We start from the raw sequence: 16,444 nt of genomic DNA, 5'->3' as shown, positions 1-16,444 counted from the left end.
AATATTTCCTTCCAAAATTGTTAAAATATAAGTACATTTTGGTATTTAAAGGAATAAACTCTCAGCTCTCTGAATGAAAATTTTATGGCAGGAACAATGACAAGGGAAGGGCTTTTTACACTTGCATCCTTCACATACAGCAGGGAATAGAGCAGTGTGGCTCTGGTGGGCCAGGTGGAAAGTTCTCAGCAGTACAGGTATATATACAAATGCTAGTCGAATTGAAATGAAAACTTGGCATAGACACTTGTACTTCATCTGCATAAATATTCTTGTCATTTCTATGTGTGTACCTTATTTCTGGTAAAATTATGTAAGCCAAAAAGGGCATATGCTGCTCAAATAGCTTTTAGTCCAGTGGCTTCCCATTCTGTCTCCTCTGCCTCTGAGTGTCTGGGGCCTAATCTCTAGAATGTTTATATTCTTTTGTCCTCCCTGGTATGAGAGGGAGTCGTGTTTTTTTCTTTGCCTACAGAGGTGAAGAGAGGCCCATATTACATAGAGACTGGTTCTGGGTAGGGCAGGATAAAAGAATTCCAGTTCTTTCTGATTTGGATATTTTCTTGCTTTTAAGAGGAATGGCCAGAATTCGATAGTGGGGGTGGAGAGATGTTGCCTTTTAGTATTCCTCACAGTACTTGCCCAAGACTCCCTAAAGGCAGAAGAAATTTTAGGATAGGAAAGGCTAGAAGGTACCTAATTAGTTTATTTTCTACATTCTCATTTCCATTTTCGCTCTCTGTTTCCAGGTTTAGGAAATCTTGACTTTGATTATTCACGTCTTTTCCCCCCATCTAATCTTAATGAATTTCTAATTAAAGTTTCTCTGTCAGATTGACCAGTTGACTCCTCCTTCCGAATTTTTAATTATTTGTGTAGAGTAAATTAGAATAATACAATCTTAGAGCTGGAAGGAACTTTAGAAATAATTTAGTATAATCCTTCATTTTTTTTAATAGACCTTATTTTTTAGAGCAGTTTTAGGTTCACAGAAAAATTGAGTGGAAAGTACAGAGAGTTCCTGTGTATTCTCTGCCCCCACATGTGCACAGCCTCTCCCACTATCAGCATCCCACACTGGACGGTGTATTTGTCACGGTTTGTGAACCTATGTTGACATGTCAATATCACTGTAAGTCCATAGTTTACATTAAGGTTCACCTTTGATGTGGTACATTCTTTGGGTTTTGACAAATTAATCCCTCATTTTACAGTAAAGGAAACAAAATCCAAAAGATTGTGAAGTGACTTGTCCCAAATCACACTAGTGAGTGACAGAGCTGGTCCCGGGACCAACATTCCCTTCTCTCTCTCTTTCTCTCACTCTCTTTGTTTGGAAAAGATAATATTTGCACATGGTACAAATTTAATAAGTGCCAAAGGCTCTACAGTGAAAAGTTAGTCTCCCTCTCACCTGTGGACCCTCCCTAAAGGCAATCATTCTTTCTGGATGTTTCCATCTCCTGTTGAACTGTGACTTTGAATAACATGCAAAGGAATAAAAAAAGTATCCTTCAAGGATGTGTGAGATTTAAGCATTAGATTTTCTAAATGCTGCAGTTCAGATTCTGTGGTATAGTGTAGTGAAAAGCACTTGGCCTTTTGAGTCAGATGGACCTAGATTGGAATTTGGCTCCAGGGTTGACTATCCATGGGACTTGAGGTGACTTAAATGTGTCACTTGAGTTGTCAGGTGGTTGAATAAGGTAACTTTTGTTAGACTCATTGCATTCTTTATTTTCTTAATAAATTTATTTATTTATTTTTGGCTTTGTTGGGTCTTCGTTGCTGCACGTGGGCTTTCTCTAGTTGCGGTGAGCGGGGGCTACTCTTCTTTGCGGTGCGTGGGCTCCTCGTTGTGGCTTCTCTTGTTGCAGAGCACAGGCTCTAGGCGTGCTGGCTTCAGTAGTTGTGGCACGTGGGCTCAGTAGTTGTGGCTTGCGGGCTCTAGAGCTCAGGCTCAGTAGTTGTGGCACACAGGCTTAGTTGCTCCACGGCATGTGGGATCTTTCCAGGCCAGGGCTCCAACCTGTGTCCCCTGCATTGGCAGGCAGATTCTTAACCACTGCACCACCACGGAAGCCCGGGTCATTGCATTCTTTAAAAGGTGCTCAAAGAACTGTCAGTTCCTTTTTGGTTCAGGGAAACTCTTTTTTTTTAAGACTGTTTTATGCATTATGCTCTGAAAGCATGCACAGTACAAAATACTATATTAAGTAAAACTTGCCTGGTTCTTTTGCTTCTCCTAAGTCTTAATTAAACTCAGTAAGTGCATTAGAAGTTCTAGAACACTACTGTCAAAAGGATCACTGGGACATTTTAGAAGGCAGCATTTGACTAGTATAATCTTTAACTGGGGTAGAATCAAGTTCCAGCCTGTATTGAATTTCAATGTTAGGATTTAGTCAGCTTGATTCTGAATAGGCTCATCATGTTTGTATTTCCATACATGTACATCCCTGCAGAAGATAAGGCCATAAATTAAGAAAACTGTTCCATTCACAGTAGCATCAACAAGAATATTTAGGAATAAACTTAACATTTGCATATGGCTATATATTTTACAAAATATTTTAACGTGAATTATCTTTTTTTTGTGTGTGTGCTGGTACACGGGCCTCTCACTGCTGTGGCCTCTCCCGTTGCGGAGCACAGGCTCAGCGGCCATGGCTCATGGGCCCAGCCGCTCCGCGGCATGTGGGATCTTCCCGGACCGGGACACGAACCCGTGTCCCCTGCGTTGGCAGGCGGACTCTCAACTACTGCGCCACCAGGGAAGCCCTTAACGTGAATTATCTTAATTGGTCCTTATGCTAAAAGCTTAACGCCTACATTATATTATCCATGAGGAAACTGGGACCTAGAGCGGTTTAAATGTCTTATCCCTGTTCACTCATTTAATATGTGGATTTGGGCAACCACATAGGTGGAAGAAACAAAGTTTACACCCACATTTCCTGATTCCTGACTTCCCAGTGCTCTTTTGGTGACTTTGCAGTGGTCTCTAAGGGATGTGTTTGACAATATAATGGGAGTCTATGAACTGAGCACATGAGGGCTGCTTTCGGTTTTGTTTGCTTTGAACCAGAAACACGTATTTATTCTTAATACTTTATAAAATATATATATATATTTGTTTATTTATTTTGGCTGTACCAGGTCTTAGTTGGGGCACGGGATCTTTGTTGTGGCATGCGGGATCTTTAGTTGCAGCATGTGAACTCTTAGTTGCAGCATTTATGCGGCATCTAGTTCCCTGACCAGGGCTTGAACCTGGGCCCCCTGCATTGGGGGCACAGAGTCTTACCCACTGCGCCACCAGGAAGTCCTATTCTTAATACTTTTGACCATTTTGATTCCTCCAGGTTTTTCCTTTCTTCTTAAATTCAAATTTCCAGTCAATCTTTCCAGAGAAACTCAGTCCTCCAGACATTGAAGACAGATGCTGAACAAGCCAATATAATAAAATCAAATCTTCTATTGTTCAATCTGCTCTCCCTTCCATGGCTGAAGTTCTGTGATTCTGTTCAGTTAATTTGCATTGATTGATAACTTCTAGCTGCAGCTTTTTTTTTTAAAGAAAAAATGAAAATAGAGCATTGTAACTTCCCCACAAAAATAGAGCTTTTGAGAAAGTAAACAGCAGTCAGTCTGCTTTGTTCATTCATTTTTTTTTTTTTCCTTTTGCGTTACGCGGGCCTCTCACTGTTGTGGGCTCTCCCACTGCGGAGCACAGGCTCTGAACGCGCAGGCTCAGCGGCCATGGCTCACAGGCCCAGCTGCTCCGCGGCATGTGGGATCCTCCCGGACTGGGGCACGAACCCGCGTCCCTTGCGTTGGCAGGCGGACTCTCAACCACTGCACCACCAGGGAAGCCCCATTTATTCTTTGATTCAGTTAATCAGTCACCAAAAAATTTACCAAGTACCTACTGATTGCCACTCTGCTTGGTTTACAAATACAGAAATGATTAAGAATCAGCTGCTACCTGATTCCCAGTGAAGCAAACAAAGAGTTACAATAGAGCATGATTCATAGTTAAGAGTACCAAGAAACATGCCTCTCTTACTTGTTAGAACACCAGTCCTCTAAGTTTAGATGAAGGATCGAGAGGCTTAACCACAGAGGCCTCTTCTCAGGGCTGGATCTGTAATAGAAAGCCAAGATGCATTCATAAATGAATGTGGAAATCCCAAGAAAGGAATGAGGAAATCCCCAGGTTCCCAGTGGGGTCATCGGTACCCATGTGTCTCCTTGACTAATCTTTTCTGAGCCGTTTTGGTTTTCCTAGATCCATACAGGCCTCTTATTTTGCCCCTCAGTCCTGTCCTACACATTTATACTGGAAAAGCCACAGGTAGTTACAGAAATTCCACTTTTCTTCAAAGCACCATTTCACTTACTCTCAGAGAGGCTTTTTCACACCAAAGAATTAAAAAGGTACCTTGAGAGTCTGTCTATACCTTCCCTGCTTCAGCTTTCCCATCTCTTGGTATTTTGTTTGGTGATCCCTAGTTGTACAGATACCTCAAGTAAACTTGAGTTACCAGAAAACCTTTCAGCTAAACAGGATTTCATCTTTTGAGTATTAACTTCAGAACTGATGGAACAGAAAGCCCCTGAGGATGGGTTAGAAATTTGTTACATCTTGGTCAAGTTGAAGATTCAACGTTTCAAAAATTTTGGGGTGGGATGCTTCATTTTTTTCAACTAGTCTTACCTCTTAATGGCTGAGGTACCAGAAAAGTATAGAAGACCATGAGCAAACTTGCAGTCAAGTCAGGGAATGCTGGAGTAGATAGGAAAGAGTTTTAAAGCTTGATTAATCCAACCTCTTTATTTTCCAGATAAGGAAACTAAGACTCAGAGAAGTCAATTGATTCATGTTAAGTCTCTCAACTGCTCAGTGGAATTATTTACAGACAACCCTATGTGAAACATGCCCGATAGTTATACTGCTAAAAAAAGGAAACTTCCAAATGATATGGAACATCTTTACAACAGGTAGAAATAATATATCAAGTATTAGATTGTGTTTCAGAAGTTGAATCTCTACCCCACTTTGCCTCCTAGTGAGCAGGGAAGACCCCCTACTAGAAGGAGACTGCGCATAAGCAGAGTCCAAAGAAATTCCACAACACTTGGGTGTTAGGGCCCGGAGGCGGGGCAGGCAGGCCCTCCCCTCAGTGGGGCAGGAACAACTTATCTATTGTGCCTTCACTGCTTCTTCAGTCGGTACTGTCACCAGCCTAGTGTGCAGGAAACTGGGAGGAACTAGCCCCAACAGTTTTTGCCGTATGTGGTATGACTTCATTGGAAGATTCTTTTTTTCTGGGGCATTTGGTCATTGTCAGTGCTGGCACCAAGAGATCACAGTGCAGCATTGACTGAATCAGTCCAGCCTCCCATGTCCCTTTATGGGTCACTAAACTCCAGATACAAGTCAATGATGTGGGGCAATCCACATTAAGGGAAAAGTGACCAGATTCCACTTTGGGAGTGTAAGCAGCGGGTAATGTTAGATGTCAGGTGCAGACCAAACTGTTAACGTGCATCTGAGTTTAATGTGAGGCAAGAGATTAGAAGGAGGGGACTGTCGTTGGAAAGGACTGGCTAAACTGTGACCCTGGAGAGCTACCAGAAGACTTGGTAGAAAGGAGCTATATAAGACTCAGTAGGAGGAAGAGGAGGCTGCACAGGAGTGCTGTCCATGGTGCCACTGGGAACTTCAGCCCTACTTTGCAGAGGTCACAGGAATAGGGTCATTAATAGTCTGACAAGCTGGGATCCACTGAATCTGAGGGGCTACAGCAGGGATAAAGTTAGGGATTGAAGAAATAAAAATATCATTATGTACAGGAGGAGGTTGATATTGGGAGGCCATGGGGTACATGCTTTGCTCTTTTTTACATTGTGGTAAAATAGACATAACATAAAATTAACATTTTAACCATGTTAAAGTGTATAATTCAGTGGCATTTACAGTGTTGCACAGCCATCATCACTGTTGTTCCAGAACTTTTTCATCACTCCAAATGGAAACCCCATACCCATTAGGCATTCAGTCCTCATTTCTTCCTCCCTTCATCCCTGACAACTGCTAGTCTACTTTCTTTCTCTATGGATTGTGCATGGATTTTATGTCAGACAGATCTGGGTTCATCCTGGCCCTGTCATTTACTGACAGTTTACCTTTGCTCAACTAACATAGCTTTTCTGATCCTCAGTTTTCCAAAGTTTTAGAATAAGAATAAAATGCTTAACTTGCAGGACTCTTGCGAGAATTGATTGTATATTAAATGTTTAGCTGAATACCTGGTTCATTCTTAAGTGGACATGCAATAAGTGGTAGTTATTGTTTGCTTTATAAAAGCAGTAACAGTGGGGTTCCTTTATTATTATTTTTTAATTTATTTTTGGCTGCGTTGGGTCTTTGTTGCTGTGCACGGGCTTTCTCTAGTTGTGGTGAGCGGGGGCTACTCTTTATGGCGGTGCGTGGTCTTCTCATTGTGGTGGCTTCTCTTGCTGTGGAGCGTGGGCTCCAGGCGTGCAGGCTTCGGTAGTTGTGGCACGCGGCCTCAGCAGTTGTGGCTCGCGGGCTCCAGAGCGCAGGCTCAGTAGTTGTGGTGCACGGGCTTAGTTGCTCTGCGGCATGTGTGAATTTCCCAGACCAGGGCTTGAACCCGTGTCCCCTGCATTGGCAGGTGGATTCTTAACCACTGTGCCACAGGGAAGTCCCCCAGTGGTGTTCCTTTAAATTGTATACAACTGCATTTAAACGGCTTATTCACCAAAAACTCAGGTAACACAACTTAATCATCTACTCTTACAGGTGCTGAAGTAGGGAACTTGACTTTTGCCTGCCAGGCTAGTTAAAGAGGTCAGAGACTTATATATTCAAGAACTGATTATGTGTTACAAGCTCTAAAATGCTTTTGGAATTTATAGGAGAAAAGTCATTAATGGTGGTTAGATGCTTAATGAATATTTGAATTAGAGAATGAATGAACAGTTCAACAGTGAAATGATACAGCAGGCCTATGGAAGAGGTAGAACTTGAGCTGGGTCAGTTTAATAAGTACTACTGCCTGTCTTTCATCTATAAAGTGCAATCTTGTCATTAGGATGCAGAGCAATCCATAAGGTGGATAATAGAACTGGATTTTGATGATTGTTTATAGATGGCCAGTCCAAAATTTTTGGAAATAGATACATTTCCATTAAGGATGTTTAAAGAGAAGTAGATTAGGGCTCACTCCAAGGAGGAATTTTAACTATTAATGTTGGAAGGGAGGTGACAATCCTGTATGTGTCAAGCAGAGGCCATTCAAGTTCTTTGAGCTCTCATAGAGAAAACTCATTGATCAGTTTGAGCCAAAGGAGACTTTAAATCTTTCCACTTTGAAAAAAAAAATTTCTCTATTCTTAATCTGTGAATTTAATGGATTATTGGTGAATTGATAAGAGTTTTAATTTCTCCCTCTTTCCACACGCTCTTCCCCTCATCACTCTCTATCCCTTTAAACTTGTTTTTCTTCTAGCACTTGTCACTGTCTGATATTATATATTTATTTTCTGTCCCCTCACTAGAATGTATGCTCCTTTGAAGCAGATAATTTGTTTCCCACTGTATCCACAGAACCACAGACGTGTCTGGCACACAGTTGGCACTCAGTAAACATATGCTGAACCTTTACATAAAAATGAATCACATATGTATATGTATAAATAGCTGTGCAGTTTTTTTGTATTCCTTGTAAGAAAATACAGAAAAGTACAAGAAGAGAATTTAAAAATTGGAGTTTATCAACAACAGCATATACCTCTGAGAAAGGTGCTTGATTTGAATTCATGTTAAAGTTTGAAGTGCTTTAGCCCAGTAAATAATAAGGATTTAGCTTCATTTGTTTGTTTGTTTGTTTTTTTGTACCAAAGATGATGGTAAGGAAGGATGGTTCCTTAGGGATTACCACTGGAACACACAATCCAGAGGCAAACAGTAGGCCCTTACGTTATCTGGGGGAATCTCCTTTTTACCTCCTGTAATTGGTGATATCATAATTAGCCCCACATATTATTCCTGAACACTGCCATACAGTGCTGCACCTCATTTAGCTGGGCTTATGGAGGTTAGATCATGCACAGGAAGCTGGCTCCTTCGTTATCAGGCTCCACAGAGGAGTTGGGAGGCTTAAGGAGTGTGAAAAATTAGGTTTGATTTAAGGGGACAGGGTTCTCTAGAAAAGCACAGAGATTTTTCCGGCTTGTGCCTCCATGACCTTTAGTTTCCCATAAACATCATTGATTTCTACCTCAATGCTCTTTCTGTAAATTAGGGCCTCTTGACGTTTCCCTTTCCTCGTCCTTTAAAATAGGTCTGCTAATACAGACTTCGTGAGATAGTTATAATTTCGATGTGCAAACTCTTTAAAAAATCTAACATAGTACCCGGGAGATAAAAATCCCAGCATAGTTTCTGGAACACATATTAAGTGTGTAATCATTGTCAGATCCTCTTTCTTCTTCTTTTATTATTATTATTGTCTATACCATCAAGTTTTAGTTAATTTATTAGAACAGAATTGCATTTTAAAATCCTATTGTGGGAACTTCCCTGGTGGTCCAGTGGTTAAGAATCCACCTGCCAATGCAGGGTACATGGGTTCAATCCCTGGTCCAGGAAGATCACACATGCCGCGGAGCAACTAAGCCCATGCGCCACAACTACTTAGCCTGTGTTCTAGAGCCCACGAGCCACAACTACTGAGCCTGCATGCTGCAACTACTGAAGCCTGCACGCTCATGCTCCGCAACAAGAGAAGCCACCGCAATGAGAAGACCACGTACCACAATGAAGAGTAGCCCCCGCTCGCTGCAACTAGAGAAAGCCCACATGCAGCAATGAAGACCCAACGCAGCCATAAATAAATAAATAAATAAATAACAGTAAGCTTGTAGAATTTTAAAAAATAAAGTGAGATAAAATCCTGTTGTGTTTGATTGGAGTTTTGAATAGCATTTTGGCACTTCATAAGATACTTTAAATTATCCACCTTGAATAATAATATTAACATTAATCTTATTATTATTGGTTTGTTTTATTTTTCCTGTTAGATCACAAACAATGAGAGAGAACAATTCTTGTTCACTTTTATATTCACTACAGTGCTTAGAACAGTACTTTGATTCCAGTAGATTCAGAAGAGTTTGTCGAATCCTTTTTAAAAGGTACAAATAAAACAGTTAACATAGTTATTGTTAATAAACATCAGAATCCTCACACACTTAACCCTGTGAAGCCAGTGCAGATCTAGGTGCACATTTATTGAACTGGAGAGAATAGGACATGCCCATGTGACAGTTACATCTTAAGAATGACAAATCTAGAGCAAGCTGTGTTTTGCTTTGTTTTCTTTCAAATCTAGTCTTAAGCTTTTCTGTTTGGTGGTCATTGCTTGTTAGTTTCTAATAGCAGGGCCTTTAGCAGTAAGGTAATTATTGTATTGATGAATAATAGGTGAAGAGACTCTTGAGGTAGTCAGAAGTAGGAAAGGAAGGGGTCAGAAAATGGGTTCACCTACCTGGTTCACCCAGCAGCTCTTAAGGCTGCACGCATGAAAGAGCAATGCTCCCTTTTTAGTCTTCCTTTGATGCAGCCTGTCTGCTTATCTCAGATGGCTTCCTTAGGCTTAGAGCTACAATTGTTCACCTCAGGGCTAGAGTGTTGCTTAAGATAAGCCTCCAAGCCCTGCTAATTCGTGTGTGGTGTTTGATTCCCATTGCTCCGGCCTCGCACTCAGTGTACCACCATTTCCTTTTCCCTAGGTGTACGTGGTGGGGAATGAACCTTTAACAGTTTTGGTGGATTCCCTGCTTCCTGTCCTGGGAGTGCTCTTTTCTCTCTACTGTTTTACCAAGCACAGTGTGTCTCACATAAGGTAAGCAATCTAGAGAACCTTATTGTTTGTAAATACTGAAGTCTTTCTTGTATGTTGTTCTTATTTTGAATATGACTTATGCCACTTTATAATTTTTTTTTTTTCTTTCAAAGTCAGGAGAACATTTGACAGTTCTCTAGAAAAGAAAGAGGGCTTTGCAGATTGCATGGGATTGGATCTAGTGTTTAGAATGACTTTCCTCAGCCTCTTAGACATCAGAAATGAAACCTCCATTTACATGTATGAACATGCCACTGTTTGATCAGTGAGAAATACTGGAATTACATGTCTAGGGAGGAGGAAATAGAGGTTGGATCATAAATACCTTGTGAGTAGTTAGAAATCAAGCTGGGGAAATCTGGATCTGAATGTGGCACTCTGTAATTTAGGCTTGGATTTGGTGTTAGTGCTGTACTGTGTTGTTGAGAATGAAGGGATTCCTTAGTCATCCAGAAAATAATCTTTTGTATTGGAATTTAAGTAGGACTCATTTTGTATCAGCTCTGTTTTCACAGTGATTTACGTTGTTTCTTCCTCCTTCTAAGACTTTAACTGGAAGTTTGAGATTGACAAATACACACTACTATATATAAAATAGATAATAAGGACCTATTGTATAGCACAAGGAACTCTACTCAATACTCTCTAATGCCTATATGGGAAAAAAATCTAAAAAAGAGTGGATATATGTATTTGTATAACTGGTTCAGTTGGCTGTACACCTGAAACTAACACAACATCATAAATCAGATATACTCCAATAAAAATTAAAAAAAAAAAGATCCTACAGAATTCTGATTTTTGGTGTTTGGAAATCCCCCACATGTAATCTCATATTCAGCAATAGTATCTTCTTCATAGTGTTATTATGAAGACTAACTATGCATTGAAGTGTTTAGCACTGTCCCTGGCAAATAATAAGCTCAATAAATAGTCACTATCATCATTAAGTTATAAAGCGAAGTACTCAGTCTTGCATATTATTTGAAGCTTACATATTGCCTTTAACTCTCTAGCTTTTGGTCAGTCGATCACTGAAGCCCACAGACATGAGGGAAGTGACAAGAGAAAGTGCAGTGGAAGATGGAGGCTATAAATATGTGCATTTGGCTTCAAAACACCATTCCTATAATAACTCTTGTTTTAGTTTCGAAGCCCAAGTCCTCACAGCACTATCATGTCCTCATCAAAGACTGAGAAGGAAGAAGCAAACGTTTATTCCATTCCTGTCCTAGTTGATTGGCACGGATAAGAGGGGATAAGGAATCAGCAAGAATTTGTTGGTGTGCTGTTTCTTGGTCTCCAGTTATTGGTCCCCATCTTAGATGGTTTGATCACTGTAAACTTTTCTTTCACAGTGCCTGATTCAAAGGCAATGAGTTCATTTGGAATAAAAAAAAATCATGTGGGGCTCATGTGTCATATCAGGGCTGCTTCTACAACCAGAGATTAGTCAGTCACTCACTGAATTTCAGGATATTTGCATTCTGAAATTCACAAGAAGCATAGTTTCCACTCCTGCACTTCAGTAGTACTAGATGATTGTGCCAGCCTTTAGAATGCATGGAACCTGACTTTCATTCTTTCTTTTTTTTATGTTAACTTGTTAAATGTGTAGAGTAAGATGACAAGCTCATTTATAACTGCTTTTTTCTGCCAGGTCACTTTGCCAAGAGATCTTACTATGGATGCTGGGGAAACTGGAGAGGAAAAAGGCAATTACTAGCCTGAAAGGATTTGCAGGGTTGGACAAAACTGTGCCCTCTCTCCATTCTCTGTGCCACTTTAGAGCTGCCACTCAAGGTGGCATCATGATTACCATCAAAGAGGCCGTTTGGTGAGTCCACCCATCCTTTGCTGTCTCTCTTCAGATTTAATTGTACTCTAAAGGCCATTCTGTGACTCGTCCACTAAGGGGCGCTGATAGAAAGGAAACCAGAAACTCAAGCAGCTGAGGTGCTGCTATTTATTGATATCTCTAAGTGAAATGTGAGCCTTAAATGATCCTCCAGGTTTTTCCTAGATGCTAGCTAATAGGTGCAATTTACTGGAGCCTCACAGCTCTGCATCACAACAAGCCCACTTACTTCACAAAGTCTTTGCCAGTGAAGCAGAGTAAAAGGCAGACACATATTCACCCTCAACACCATAACAATCCAGTTCTCCCTCTGACACTCAGAATGGTATATGGGTGTTTAGAGTCAGACTTAATCCTAAGGGAAATTGTCTCAAAGCTCTCTTTTATGGTAATTTTATGATGGGGGTTTGTTTCTCCTAGGGGTTGTTTAGAAGGCGGCTAACAAGTGTTAGTGGAACGGATAATTTTATTTCTCCTACATCTCACAAGTATATTTTAAATTATTTCCATTTTCTAGGTGATGTGTAGATGTTATTACCTACGAACATAAGTTCTTGGGTTTTTTTTTGTTTTTTTGTGGTAGGCAGGCCTCTCACTGTTGTGGCCTCCCCCGTTGCGGAGCACAGGCTCCGGACGCGCAGGCTCAGTGGCCATGGCTCACGGGCCCAGCCGCTCCGCGGCATGTGGGATCTTCCTGGACCGGGGCACGAACCCGTGTCCCCTGCATCGGCAGGCGGACTCTCAACTACTGCGCCACCAGGGAAGCCCCATAAGTTCTTGTTGATCAGAGTCCATGTAATATTTAACTGGTGGCAGCTACTCAAATGTCACATCACATTCAAAGTGCTGCTATTTGTTAAAGTGTTTAAATTTAACTATTTAAGTTCATGGTTAATTTGGTTAAGTTTTAAAACACTTATTCAATATGAGAGTCTTGAGGAAAATAGAAAAAACACATTGATTGCAAACAGAATTTTCAGTACAAACTTAAGCTACTAATTTACTGAGAGTTGTTGAGCATTAGTAGGTTTTGCGGTTATAACTATGCCCTCGAACTGAAAGAGCTTAATATTTTTTGGCATGTTTATTTAAAAACCCCTCGGAATAGTTTATCCTGGGACCAATTTAGGGACTAGGTAGAGAATTTTATAGTATGTGACTTATCAGCAGTTCAAACTTATTGCTGTCTTAACAAGTCTTTATGTAAATATGTCAAAATCAATAGTTCTTATTGAAACTACAGTTTCTCTTCTTGGTAGGAAAAAAAGTGAATAGGCAGTGATTGAATGGATCTCCATACACTGCCAGAAGCAATGGATCCTTAACCTGGGGTCTGTATATGGACTTCTCGGAATCTATAATCCCCTTGAAATTATACACAAAATTTTTTATATGCAAACATGGATTCTTTGCTGAAAATAGGGTCCATAGCTTTCATTAGGTATTGAAGACTCTCCAAAACATCGACACCATACCAAATAAATGTGTGTGTGTGTGTGTGTGCGTGCGTGTGTGATTTTATGATTTGTTCTAAAGATCCTGCTCATGGTGCTAGTCCCCCAAGGGCAGGGTCCATATCACCGCCTGGTCTTTATCACCGCTTACCTTTCACTCTACAATTCTGCCCAGCAGCACCAATAATAAGAAGTTTGATTAAAGAAACTCTAAAAGAGCAGCTTAGATTTCATGATCTTCGGATCCAGAATTTTTACCTTTCTGGAACTCAATATAACTATTTGGAATTGACCCTTTCATTGAAAATTTAAGAATGAATAAAATAATGCTTCTTAAGGTAGTTGTTGTCATGTTTTTTTTTTTAAAAGAATACTTGAATACAGTACTTCATTTTGACAGTTGGGGTGGTTCACAGAAGCTTAGAAGCTATTTCAGCTTTTCTTCTAACATAAAACGTGGTGGAGATAACATGATTGATCTGAAGGACTCTGGAAGATTCTAGGATAATATAGGAAGTAATTCTAAGCGTAATTTCTAGGTTATTCATTCTACTAAAGGAGTATAAAGGCTATGCTATTAAGTGAACTGGCAGATTGGGACATACTGCCCAGTTAGACGGTTTGCCAAATTAACTGTAATAATTGTATTTTCAATGAAATGAAGCAGCATCTGTCATTTTTTTCTCAATTTAACCTGAAAGAAATTTTATTCTTTTTTTTTTAATTAACCACTTTATTTTATTTATTTTTGGTTGTGTTGGGTCTTCGTTGCTGCGCGTGGGCTTTCTCTAGTTGTGGCAAGCGGGGGCTACTCTTTGTTGCAGTGCACGGGCTTCTTATTGTGATGGCTTCTCTTGTTGCGGAGCATGGGCTCTAGACGTGCGGGCTTCAGTAGTTGTGGCACATGGGCTCAGTAGTTGTGGCGCACGGGCTTAGTTGCTCCGCGGCATGTGGGATCTTCCTGGACCAGGGATCGAACCTGTGTCCCCGGCATTGGCAGGCAGATTCTTAACCACTGCGCCGCCAGGGAAGTCCCAGAAATTTTATTCTTTCATCACAAAAGTAATACATGTTCTTTGTATAATACAAAAAGGCATAAAGAGAAAAACAAAAATCAACCACTATCCTAGTCACTGTTTACATTTTAGTGTTTTGGTGTGTCTTCTTTACCTTTGTATTTATTTACATGATGCAGTATAAGAATACTATATATTGGCTTTTACACTTATCCGATGAATGAAAGCTAGAAGCCATAGTACCTCATGAGAATTTTCTTGAAACTTTTTGCAGAAATCATGGCACCGTTTTTGATAACTTAGCCACATTTTATTACTTGGAAATTTGGCCGCCTCAGTTTTCTGCGCCTTTATGCATTTTCATAACTCAACAATTGGTTCACTGAGATTGACTGAATCTCTTCCTATGAAGATCATGTCTTTTTCCACTGCCCATAACCCTTAGTGGCTCATTGAAAAAAGGTCCAAGTTCCTTTGAATGGCATCCAAGGCTCTCTGTGATCTGCCCTTGCTTTTCAGCCTTCTCTTTCTCTTCTTTTCTTCAGGAACCAGAATATCTGCATAAATCTATACTTTAATTCCTCCTTGCTTTTGCAACTTATTGAAATAATAGTAATTCTTCAACGTCCATCTTAAAATGAATCTTCCCCATTTGAGCAAATGACTATGTAGGACATGATAGCCTAGCTTCTGAGAATAAATACCTTTTCAGCATGGAGAAACAGGAAAATAATTTAAACAAATTTTTTAGCTCTTTATAATGATCTACTGTATGGAAATAGCATGTTACTTTAAAAGATTATTAATGGGGTTTCCAAAAAAATAGTTTCTCTGGGTGATAAATCTTACCCTGCATTGCAGTGATGAAGATGAAGATGAAGCCCTATACCAGAAGGTGTCCTCAGAGCAGTGCCAGGTAGAGCACCTTGGGGACTTGATGTCCCACTGCCAGGAATGTGGTTTGGCAGGTGACTTCTTCATCTTCTGCCTGAAGGTAAGAACTAAGTATAGTTCATGATGAGCTTTATTCTAGGATAGTACCAGGAGCCCCTTTGAATTTTCAAGGCAGTCATAATTTTAGGTCCTAAAATTAGGTCTTAATTTAGGAGAAATAGAGGACATAAGGGTAATTTATTTTTTAGTAGCCTTTGGTTTGGTCAAAAAGAAATTTACCTTCAGCAGTACACATATGATTGAACTACTTTCCAAGATAATCTGCACTGAAATTTTAGAGATGACCAAAGTAGAGCTGTTGATCTATTAAAGGGTTAATCTTTGCTCTGTGTTGACAGTAAGAACTCTTTGGAAGTTAATAGTAGGTTTTACAGCTGTAGAGTAATCCCTTCTCCTTTCTGACTATTGTTTTGTCAGGTATTTGCAAAGGAGATTTAGCAGTTCTGCCTCTCTCATTTCATTTTGTAGCCATTTGAAACCTTTTCCGGGTGTGTTTCTTAGCCTGGTGGTTGTGCTTCCTTTTGCCCTAATCTCCGACAGTAACTTATGCCCCATACTGTTACTCCTTGTTTGTACTGCTAGCGACCATAAGCCGATATCTCTGATTCCCTGTCCATCTCTGCCTTCTTTAGTATTTTCCCTAAATAAAGTGTCAACTCTAAGAGAATGTCTGTGGAGTTTAAGGTTGGTGTGGGTGTGGGAGAATGCAAGGAGGGAATCAGGGCTAACGTTCCTAGAACTGAAGTGGGTGATACTTTTTCGATGTTTCTCACCTCCCATGTTCACATTCATCCCCCTGCCCAGCCATTCACTGTAAATAACATTCCAAGAAAATACCCTCTTAATTGGATAATTTCTTTAAAATTTGTTTAAAAAACAAAAAGTCAAAGGGCTTTGCTCTAAACCAAGGTTCTTCTGCCTTTGTACTATTGACGTGTTGGCCTGGATAATTTTTTCTTGGGGTGGGGGCTTCCTGTCCATTGTAGGAAGTTTAGCAGCATCCCTGACCTCTACTCACTAGATGTCTGTGTCACCTCCCAATTATGACAACCAAAAATGTCCCTAGATATTGCTATGTGCCCCCTGGGGAGCAAAATTGCCCAGAAACAGTTGAGGACCACTCCTCTAAGCTGTCAATTATTAAGGTAAAGCATGAATTCTTAAGGAACCTAAGGTTTTCCTTTCCCAAGGAAATTTACAGTGTGAAAGCTAGGGAAAAGCTTA

At 40.3% G+C, this 16,444-nt stretch overlaps 1 protein-coding gene across 1 annotated transcript in view; it reads left to right on the top strand.

Annotated features, from left to right (window-relative positions):
* TANGO6 (transport and golgi organization 6 homolog) overlaps positions 1-16,444 on the top strand; it is a 179,267-nt gene that overhangs the window by 36,487 nt on the left and 126,336 nt on the right. Inside the window, exons 8-10 of the mRNA XM_029238109.1 lie at positions 9,826-9,938; positions 11,599-11,775; positions 15,128-15,260. Coding sequence (XP_029093942.1) covers positions 9,826-9,938; positions 11,599-11,775; positions 15,128-15,260 — 423 coding nt within the window. The remainder of the gene's footprint in view (positions 1-9,825; positions 9,939-11,598; positions 11,776-15,127; positions 15,261-16,444) is intronic.

Source organism: Monodon monoceros, unplaced genomic scaffold (assembly GCF_005190385.1).
Source record: "Monodon monoceros isolate NGI ecotype Baffin Bay Population unplaced genomic scaffold, NGI_Narwhal_1 Super_Scaffold_10, whole genome shotgun sequence".
Lineage (NCBI taxonomy): Eukaryota > Metazoa > Chordata > Mammalia > Artiodactyla > Monodontidae > Monodon > Monodon monoceros.
The sequence above is the reverse complement of the archived record's forward strand: the minus strand, read 5'-3'. Positions and strand labels throughout refer to the sequence as shown.